At 36.9% G+C, this 11,099-nt stretch overlaps 1 protein-coding gene across 1 annotated transcript; it reads right to left on the minus strand.

Annotated features, from left to right (window-relative positions):
• Positions 1–343: 343 nt before the first annotated feature.
• LOC18047331 (importin-5) lies at positions 344–10,258 on the minus strand. The gene is made up of 20 exons (XM_006443380.2): positions 8,846–10,258; positions 7,776–7,979; positions 7,054–7,158; positions 6,034–6,099; positions 5,782–5,946; positions 5,179–5,253; positions 4,904–5,055; positions 4,432–4,567; positions 4,243–4,312; positions 4,015–4,142; positions 3,813–3,869; positions 3,151–3,336; positions 2,933–3,025; positions 2,160–2,245; positions 1,991–2,057; positions 1,835–1,901; positions 1,613–1,749; positions 1,352–1,443; positions 1,173–1,239; positions 344–1,062 (listed from the first exon to the last, which is right to left on the minus strand). The coding sequence occupies exons 1-20, from the start codon at positions 10,073–10,075 to the stop codon at positions 898–900; spliced, it is 3,348 nt and encodes a 1,115-aa protein (XP_006443443.1). The 5' UTR covers positions 10,076–10,258; the 3' UTR covers positions 344–897.
• Between the last annotated feature and the right edge of the window lie 841 nt (positions 10,259–11,099).

Genomic DNA, 11,099 nt, shown 5'->3' on the forward strand with positions numbered 1-11,099 from the left:
CCCACGATTGATTTCTCACGCCCAAGAAGAATTTGTTGTTCTCATTCCATTTTTTGTATTAAGGACACTTTTGTCATACGATAAGGTTTTGAAAGTAACAGCTCCCATCAACTCTAAAACTACTAAGAGGCTACAAGTGGCAATTTACAAAGAGATGCATGCAACACTTTTAAGGTTTTTAATGGGAAAATAAATTAAATCTATCAAACAGATCAGCCAAATCTGAATGATTCTACTGTGCAAATTTATTGAGACATTGTTCTACTCATTCAAAAAGAAAAAATCTCACTCACCCACATGCGTGCAAAAGATTAATCACCAGCAAAGTTCAACTAAAATAATCTCAAACGCAATTGTATGTCGCATGAAACCTTTCATTCCAGAACCCAAAAATGGCCAAGATCTACAAACAGACCATAGTAAAATGAACCATAATAGTCACCAAAAATACAATGCCCCAAAACTTCTACAAAAATTTCCGCCGACCTCAACCTCAAAATATGAGTACCGACTAAAACTTCAAACTCATCCCTTGACTGGACCTTTTAGACACAGGAATTTACCAAAAATGTGGTCAAAAAATTATACACACTATACTTTCCTACATATTATTACACTCTCATCCGCAACCAATCAAACAAATACAGACATACCGTGAAGAACCACACTACACAATATGTATAATGAATAAGAATAGATGACTGAACACATCATTGACAGACTGCTCACATGCAGCATCTTCACATCAAAAAGTCAATGACCAACACAACAATAAATTTCGCTTGATGAAGCACTGGCCAAGAGAGGTAACACGATATACCCAGCAACAAACTTGACTACTGGACATAAATGGCTTTTCACAAAGAATAATTGGAGTGCTCAAAACAGCAAAAGAATTTAAGATGAGAGGATGGATTGCAAAGCAAGCTGCTGCTGGGGCTGCAGGGATGACCATGTTGATGCAAGAGTGGAGGGTGGTAATGATTGTTGAAGTTGCCTCAACAGATTAATCATTCTGCTGGCAGTTTGCTCAGTCACCAGATCCTTACCCCCACATAAAACCTACAACAAAAATTTTCCCCCAAAAGGAATTTAAAGGAAAAGAAAGAGTCAAATAAACAATCTTAAAAACAAAGAAGAGCATCGACATCTGAAGTTCAGAAAGAAAATACCTCTGCAAAGATTGTGACTATTTTGGGCAGGTATTGATGGTTAGGCCCTAAAATTTCCCCATCTGACCTGTAACGAGATGCAATTGTTTTTCAAAATTACTGTGAACAAAAATGGATAATTCTGCATCAAGAAAAGAAATAGAAAGAATATCAAGTTCAAGAAAATTCCATATCTCCACCTTTCCACCATTGAACAAAGCTGGGCGTGCACAACCTTGGCCTCAATCAAGTCACCTTTTAGAGGCAAGCAACTTAACCAGGCAGGGACAACCTGCCAAACAAAACAGTTGTAACAGTGTTCAACCTTTTTTGTTTTCCTTTTGAAAATTCCAGACTCTAAATAAACACCTACTTTTGCCATTAGAAAACTGTCAGTTCTGATGATGGTTTTCAAGGCAATGTCAATGACATATATTAAGAAATGAAAACTATTTAAGTACCTGAGCTGCATCTATACTATCCCGATGGAATTGGCAAATCTTTCCGAGAGCTGAAACAGCATTGTCATATGCCATTACATTGTCTGAATGCAGCGCATTTGGGTGCCTTATCACAAAATTTAATCTGGAAAGGGCTTCTGTAAAATGATAAGAAAAGGTTTACTAATATTACATAAGACTATACTGCAGAGAAAACAACCATTCAAGTTAGAAACTACTTACCCCCAACAAGGGGTTTGAAAACAGATCCACCGAACTCAGCACAAACTCCAATCCCATAAACCGCAGCCTGAAAAATTATTGGCACTTACTTTCTCAGTGGAAAACACAATTGAGTAAAGAAATACAAAAAGTTACAGGATTTAAAAGAGTAGAAACCTGACGAACATCTGGATGTTTGTCATTGCAGGCTTCCAGTAAGAAAGGAAGATAAGTGTCATAGTATCTGTTTCACTCACACAAGTTAGATACATGCAGAGAAATTAAATATTATCAATATTCATGATTAATCAGAATTCAGAATATTTTCTAAAGGTAAAACTCTTACTTGAGCGCAGCTTCACGGCAGTGCTCCATAACATCATCAAATATACAAATGGCAATTCTCCTCTCTTCTGCTGTTTTATCCTTGCCCTAGTCAATCAAATGGCTAGTTAGCATTACAAAGGCCAAGTGCCTCTTCAGAGACAATCAAAATTGCCTTTATCATTCTTTCTTCACATTCAGTTTGCAATATATAACCAGTGATTGTGCTTAAATGGCATTTCACGCAGAAAGAAAAGCAAATATATGTGTGCAATTTCGCATCAAAGAAAGTTCACAGGAGGTGTTAACTAATTGTTTGCTTTATAAAGAATCAGCTAAACCTTTTATCAAGCAAAATAGTAAAACCATTTAAATCTTAAATGAAATCATGTTTCTCTGTTTGGTTATTCAAATACTATCTCATTGCAGTACACCACAAAAGCCAAACCAACAAGTAGCTTCAAACTGCTCACAATCAAGTGGTAACGGTAAGCATTTAAAGCTGCCACAACATCCAGAGCAGGTTCGACAGTTGGCACCAGCACAGAACTCAAGCTGTGATTATGGCAAATAATTTTATCATTAAAAACAGGAGACAGGGTGGGGAGGGCACTAAAATATCTCCTTAAAAACCAAGGCTTGTATGCAAGGAAGAATAATAAAAAGGAGGGAAAGGAAAAGTAAGACTACAATTAATATGTAGATTTCACATACTCCTCCTCAGAGAGAGAGAGAGAGAGAGAGAGAGGGGGGGGGGGGGGGGGAGAGGGGACAGAAACATAAGATATAACTCACCCACATAGGTGTCAAGTAAGAAGAGAGCTCGTCAAAGAAAGTCAAGAAAGAGGCTCTGAATGTTTTGGTCAATGTTCCCAAGCAATCGCCAACCTTGGATCAAGAAAAAGAAAAACAGTAAGCAAATAAGATCAGAATTTGCTGATAGTCATGGAGAAAAATATAATCAACCAATGAAAAAGCCAAAAACTAATGAGGTATTGGGTAACAAAACATACTCGGTCAAAAATTTCTTCTTCTAGTTCGTTTTCTTCCTTAAGCAGTTCCCCTTCTTCCACATCGAAGTCCTCCGCTTTTGCCCTATCTGCCCTTTCTTGTTTTCTGGAGGCGCTGGCTATCATCACCTGTTTAATCTCATCCACGATGCACCTTACTTGGCTTTCATCTAAAAGCAGGCCACAAATCTGACGAAAACAAATAAAGATCAAGCTTCCCAGGTCATCAAAACAACACAGGAATCTGAGAAAGAAAATGCTGTCACTAAGGCATTGGCAACACAGCACACAGCATTAAGAAAAAAGAACTTCAACAGCATAATCATTTTGTGATGTATGCAAACAACAAATGACAAAAGGACAAGCATAAGCTAACACAGCAATTATCTATACAAAAGAGATGACAACCATCAGAATTTTCTTGTGATAATAACAAGAGAGGTATTGCTGTTTCAGGAGTTAGTCAAAAAGCAATGGCCTTTCAATTCCCAACAGAGGTTGTCCAACGTCACTTATATAGCCAAAAATTTGAAACTCCAGGACAGTGTTATTGAAGTTCAAGATGTCACACTATACTTAGATTTAAAAGTAAAGCAAGAAAAACATTCAGTGTCCCCATATCCCAGGCTCAACTACCTCAACATCATAAAGTGCACAATACCAACCTGTATGCTTTCATTCAATGCATCCAACATGCTTGCACAAATATCTATCTCAGGCTCCTGCAAGCCAGTTGCAAACACGTTAACACATAAGCGCAGACTACTATAGGAAGGAAAAAAATTGAAAAAGAAGATATATAGCTAAAAAGTCTGTGTTAGATATGTGAAAAAGTCAAACAACCAAAAACTAGAACAGAAGTATGACCTTGTGTAAAGCCTCCACCAAAGCAGGTATTATGTAATCAGTCAATTGCTTTACATAGGATTCATTGCGACCTTGGGATTGCCCCTTCTCTACAGCTAACTTAGCCGAACGCAGCAATTCCGGCATGGCTGAGGACATACATAAATATTAAACATCAAGATTTCCAGAGACAATCCGCAAGAACACATGCAAATAGAAGGGCACAAAAAATAATGGCCAAGCTAATACCTGAAACAGCTGCCTTCCTCACTTCTTCATGGAAATAAAACTTCAGAAGGGGAACCAATGTAGGAGCAACCTGCAATTATTATATCTTTACCCTGTCAACCTAGTATTCTTTAATAAGAAAAACTGAAAATTATTAACCTGACCTAAAGAATGGACTAGAAAAACCATGATATTTAAACCAAAATTGACCTGATCAATCCATGGGAAAAACCCTTCCTTCAACTCATCAGCATAGCAACATAGCATGTTACAAGCTGTAGCTTTTTCCTCCAGGACGCTAGTTTTTATCCCTATCCTTTTATCCCCAAGAGTAATTGTTTGGATGCTGCAAAAGCAAATTGGTGGTATTAAAATTAACGAACACCCAAAAAAACCGAACCTCCACTTATCTCCATCAAATTAAGCAGCGTGCTTTACAAACAGAAGACTAGAAACGACATTATGCAATATATGGCAAGCACTTATATAATAACAAAGATTTACCAATGAGGAATCAACAAATATGCAAGGAAGAGTTCTCAAGACAAGGGGTTCATATGATGCTTTTTTTGTCCTCTTAATAACATATTTCTATTAACTACAAAATCATGACACAATATATGCAACTTTCAGAAAATTTAAAGTAACATAAGGTACAAGCAATCAAAATCAGAAAACAAACCTTTCATCTTCATCATCAATATCCACATCAGAATCTGCAGATGTAATGATTACATCAGGCTTAAGTTGAGCAGACTGAAGCAAAGGGGGCATGACAACACTCATGTAAGGGATAAATTCCTGTCCCAGACACTTGCAGAGTCTGGCCCATGCCTGCAACCAACTTAGGCAGTTATGTATTTCCCCAATACTATTCCAAGTAAATTAAGCATTCATCAGTTGAATAAATGCAGAGTGTGTGTGTGTGTGTGTGTAAACATCAAAGTAATATCATACTTGTAACATGTAGCTTGTTGTGGGGTCATCCGCCTCCATTTGGGAACCTTGTAACGACATTAGGACTTCCATAACCTAGTAATACACAACAACAGTGAGGCCATAGTTCAAAAGAAAAAAAGAAGTTTTTACAGCTACCACAATCTAATATGTCAGCAGAGAAAATGTGCATAACCAATGGATTGCAAAAATGATGTTATCAACCATAAATGAAACCAGAAAATTTCAGTAAATTAAGAACCTAACTGAGATATAAAAGGTTAAAAGAACTGAAAAGTAGCAAATAATCGGTGGTTTTTATAGATGTATTAGAGGTAACTTAGAGAATCTAAAATGAAGTGGATAAATAGTAAAGCTTCGGTATGAGAAAAAATTCACACAGAATCTTCATCCACATAATACTAGAACCACAAAGCAAAATGACCATCACAATGAAAATCATAATCTTCATCCACATAATACTAGAACCACAAAATCCACAAAATTTTTTCAGTAAGAGAAAAAATTCACACAGAATCTTCATCCACATAATACTAGAACCACAAAGCCAAATGACCGTCACAATGAAAATCAGCAAAGTAGAATATTAATACTTATTGTCACCTGTTTAGCGTCATCCCTGAATTTATCCTTTCCAACAGCCATTCCAACCAAACTAATGCACTCCATAGATTTGGCACGTAGCATGCGGTTAGATTTATCATTTGCATTCACCAAAATAGCTTTCAAGTATGGCATTACAGCATCATAATATTTTTGGAATTGTCCCTGTTAACAAGTCACATAAGACAAAAATATTTGATATTATAATAAATAAATGAGGTCTATTAGGTATATTATAAGCCTACTAAGTACCTGAGATGAATCAGCAACTGATGCCAAGGCAGTCAAAGCCCCCTCTTGCACCATTTGCTTCCCATTCTACATTGCACACAAGCAAACCAAATAAAATTAAGGTATCTTGCATCACAACGGGAGGGGAGAAGATAGACAATATCACACACAAGGAAAACATGAGGCTAGGGTGTTCACTCATTGCAATACTGGAGTAGGCCTTTCAGTTTCTTTTTTGATAGTAAACATAAAAAAGTATGTTTAGAAATAATTAGAAAAGAGATAATCAGAGAAAAGAATACTCGGATGTTGCACATAAAGTAAAAGCGTGGTCAAACAAATAATATCACGATTGCTCTCCCACCCCGAAATCTGATAGTCTAAGCCCGGCAAGTGGGTGAAAACTAAGCTTAAAAAAGAGGAAAGTACACATAATGCTGAAAGGTAGATCTTTATTCCCCTCCCCAGATCCTACAGCTCCACATCTTCAGTGTCCACAGATATCTTTTCCATTATCTTCAAACCCTCCAAAACTTACTTCAACAACGACGACTGTAAGCTGTATTTTTCGGATTTTTAGAACTACCATAAAAGTTGCAACAATGCTCACCAAGAAAACACCTCGCCATTATTTCTCCATCTCCTAAGAATATGATTCCATTTATCTGTGCCGAAATTCTCAATACTGTTGTCACTCAAAAACTATGTAAAAATTGAAGAAAATGATTAACTAGCAATTCTTATTAACTCTTTCATTCTCATTCTCAGTTTTATGTCGCTACCTTGTTGTATATATAAATGGGAACATCTTGTAACAATGAGTTTACCAGATGAGCTACCAAATGCTGAGGTATTAATACCCCTCCACAATGAATAAGTAAAAGTCATTATTTCTGTCAACTTTTTAAAACCCTCGCAAGGAAATGAGTAAATTTATCATATGTGAGAATTAATTTAATTGTACAGATTTATGCTTCAAGACAAAACTAAAAACATTTATCACTTTCAATTGAAGAGTAAATAAGAAGAGAATTTACATACCTGTAGAAGCACAAGAAGTTTGCTCACAATCCCATCCAAATATGGAGTCAAAATATCAGGGGTACAATTTTCACTGAAATTGAGCACTGCCGATGCAGCATGAGCCTGTGGCCGGGAAACAACAACATTTTAAAAAAAAAAGTTTCATTGAATAACAAAATACTAAGTTATTAAAAAGAAATTATCATCATATACATAGACACTGCTTCTTAAAGATGAAACTCTCAGTGAAAGAATTTACAGAGACAACCAAAGACAAATCAAATTTTTAGAAAAAAAAAATAAAAAATTTAATAGATTAGAAAGCAGAGGCAAGTAAATCACTCTTAGCTACGGGAACACTTAACATTTATTTCTTTGAAAAGCCTTACACAGACAGCCCCATTTGCTTTGGAATGAAGGCAATCCTCACCCAACAATTTTCAACAAAGCACCAGCAAAGTTAAATATATTAATTAAAAGGAAAATTTTAATTTCTTAGTAAACAAATGGATGATAATTCCAACACAAATGAACCATTCCACAATGTTATATAAAAGAATGCCTCCATTTTAAATCACCAACCCGGATGTGCAAGCTCAAAAATTACACATAGGACACTTATGAGACAAGTGACATAGAAAGTCGACATTGCTCATTCATGAGATAATCACTACTTTTTATCTAAAAGAAAGATACTGCTAAAGGTACAAGCATATTATAAAAACAGATATGCAGATTACCTGTACTCGTGGATTTTGGAAATCATCCATAGCCCCAACTAGTGCTGGCAACAGACGGTGATGAAATTGTGTTTGCAGTTCTGGACCCAAGTCAGTGGACAACTGTCCAATCGCATTGATAGCAGCCCAGCGCACTCGAGGATGGGGATCTTGAAATGAATTCAGAACCATAGACACTACCTGGTCCAGATTCTTTATCATTACCTACAGCAAGGGACAAAATTTAGGAACAGCAGATACTTTTAACTTAACTTGTGAGTATATACCAAAAGTTTTCTAAGAATTACCAGTATAAATCATATTAGCCCAGACACACTGCAAGAAGACATACAAGATTCAAGAAACAAAACAATTTGCACAGCCATAACAAGCTGCCAACAGATCTTTCACAAAGGGCATAAGGTGGGACTTGCATCATTAGTTAAGTATAAAAGCAGTCGTAGACCTATCATCGGATAATCAACAAAACTTACCCTGCAACTCTCTCTAAAGAAAATAGGAATAGGAATGCTTTTTATTAATCCTATCAATTTGTCTGGCTAAAAGTATATAGAACTAAGGTGGAGATAAAAGAATTTAAAAGACTGCTTTTGGCAAATGGAGAAGGTAAGCGATTCAAAAGTTTTAAACAGGAAGCAAACTGAATCATATAGTTTACTACCTAAAGCATCTAAGATATCCCAACTACTTGTACATACACCCAAGCAAGTAGATAAGACCTTAATAGAAGATGACAAAATTTGCTACATCGGACATGCAGTTACAAAGATAAACCAAAATCAATGTAGGGAGGCACATTTTCATTTTGACTTCATCACGTAAAACGGGTACATATTGGGTCATCGTGAAATTGCCTAAACAACCACATAAAATCAAATGCACAAGTACATGCAAAAGTAGAAAAACACACAGCCAAAAAAAAAGGGAGCAGATACGAATAACAGTTAAGCTCCACCCATCATACATGCTATCAACAAAGAGGAACTTTCGTAGTAAAACCCACACAAAATTCAATTTCCATATACGAACCTAAATAAACTATCAAAAATTAATGGTTATATGCTTATTACCTTGGAACAACCCTCTGCAATTTGTGCAAGTGCAATCAGCACAGCATGGTGCTTCTGCCACTCAGGGGCAGCCAAAAACCCTGGAAAAACCGCTGAAGCAACAGGCAAAATTGTGTTTCCACCCAAAGATATTGCCAACCTATCCAAACACTCCTGCCCAAACCCATAATCACTCGTCTCCCCAGCATCCTCGTCCTCAGTCTCTGCGCTATGCCACATAGGATCATCCTCCAAATCCAACAACATATTCATCAACACCAAAAACAACCTCCTTATAAACTGCGGCAACTTCCTCATCATCCCAGGGGCCCTCTCACGAGCTTCAGCCAACGACACCACAAACTCAATCGCCAAATGCCTCGTCCCTTCTTCCAAACCCTCAGCCTCCGCAACCTGCAACATCGACCCCACCACATCCACCAACTGTTTCCTCAAAAACCGTGGCTCAGTAGCCGCCAACTCAATCAACAACTCCAACGCCTCCTGCGCCGATGACTCATTACCCTTATTCAGAGCCTCAGTCAAAGTCCTCATCATCAAAGGCAACAAATCAAGAAACCTCTCCTTCTCACCCAAACTCGGCAAACAGTTCATAATAAAATTAACAGTCGCCTCCAAAGCCGCAATCCTCAAATCAAAGTTATTACTTTCTAAAAACTTCGAAAACACCTCGTGCAAAGTATCGCCATGAGCAATTAAAACTTCACCGACAAACTGACTCATCCGCGACAAGATCAACAGCGCAGACTCCTGAATTTTATCATTGAATGTAACCAAACACTGGAAGATAAAAGGAATGAGTTCAGGCCAGTCCCCGTCGGGTAATACGGAGGCGGCAAGTTCCGAGACGGCGTCGCATATCTTTTTTATTATGGACTTGTTGGTTTCGTTTTGGAGTTGGACTAAGAGAACGGATTTGAGATTGGCTTGTGTGGAGGGAGCGAGGCGCGTGAAGATGAAGGAGGTGGAATCGTCGCGCGTGAGGTGTTTACGAAGGAGGATTGCTGACATCGCGCGGCACTCGGGGAGGGAAGACGAGGAGAGCATGCGGGAGAGGTTTAAGGCGAGGGCGTCGGGGTGGGACTGGCGGAGGTGAGAGAGGAGGACTTCGGCGTGGGAGCGGTGCTCGTTGGAGGATGACATGAGGTTGGATATTAGGGTTTCGAAATGGGCCGGGTTCGGACCGAGGAGGAGGGCGAGCTCCTGCTGAGTTGAATCAGTAGTGGCCATGGCCGAGTTAATTATTAGTTTGTTATTTTAATTGGGGTTTTAGAGGGGAGTTGAAAATTGGAAGAGGAGGATGGCGGGAGATGAGTGGGTGGTTATATTGAATGAAGAGACAAGTAAAAGAAAATGGAGGTTTTTAAATGAAAGGACTAAGGGAGGGTTTGTTTGATTGGTGCTGTCCAGTTTTCTATGGTACGGTTCGGTGCAATGAACAATGAGATTGTGCCACCAGCCACGTCAATTGCGCGTGAATAAAACTTTAAAAGTCGTCTTTTTCGGAGATATTTTTATGGTAGTTTTAACTTTGGGAGTGTATATTTCCAAGTTCCAACCCCATTAGCCTAATTTTTTAAAAGTAAGTAAAACAAGTTGATATTATTTTTAAATATATAAATCAATCAAAATTTTAAAAACTTAGTTAATTAAATCTTTCTTATTACTTTTATATTTGGGTGTCTTTGACCATTAAAAATTTAATATTATTTTAAAATAATTTTTATTTGATTATTTTACCATTATAATATTAATAACTTATTCAAATAAATATAAACTCTTATATCTAATAGTTTAAGTATTTAAATTTATTGGTTAAATCTATAAACTTTTTCTTTATTTAAAATTTTTAAAAAGAATGTGGATTAATTGTAATTATATTTTGGAAGTGGGGTGGGTTTACAAAAATTATGAATAGAAAATAGGGAAATTATCAGACATATACCCTTAAATGACACCCGTATCAAACGTATGTGAACACTTTTCAAGTATATCACTTGTATACCCTAAGTTGACAAAACACTTCTGTCGTCCACCAATCCGTTAACTTTCGTTAGAAAGTTAACAGAATTGTGACAAATTGATTATTTTGCCCTTGAAACTCGAAATGAGGTAAAAATATAAATTTACCCCAAAAATTAACGTAAATTTTCAATACACAATTTTTTTTATTTTGTTATTAACAATACATTTTTTTGATTAAAAAAAGAATTATTAATGGTACATATTATTAATAATTATCCATAAAAAATAT

This window comes from Citrus clementina, unplaced genomic scaffold (genome assembly GCF_000493195.1).
Source record: "Citrus clementina cultivar Clemenules unplaced genomic scaffold, Citrus_clementina_v1.0 scaffold_3, whole genome shotgun sequence".
Classification (NCBI taxonomy): Eukaryota; Viridiplantae; Streptophyta; class Magnoliopsida; order Sapindales; family Rutaceae; genus Citrus; species Citrus x clementina.

Bases quoted from the DNA above. Each gene is read 5' to 3' on its own strand.
- LOC18047331 (XM_006443380.2), bottom strand. From the start codon at position 10,075: ATGGCCACTACTGATTCAACTCAGCAGGAGCTCGCCCTCCTCCTCGGT. The intron at 7,980-8,845 runs GTAATAAGCATA...CCCTTGCTGTAG, and splicing joins TTGCAGAGGGTTGTTCCAAG to GTAATGATAAAGAATCTGGA. The intron at 3,026-3,150 runs GTATGTTTTGTT...TCTTGATCCAAG, and splicing joins AAGAAGAAATTTTTGACCGA to GTTGGCGATTGCTTGGGAAC.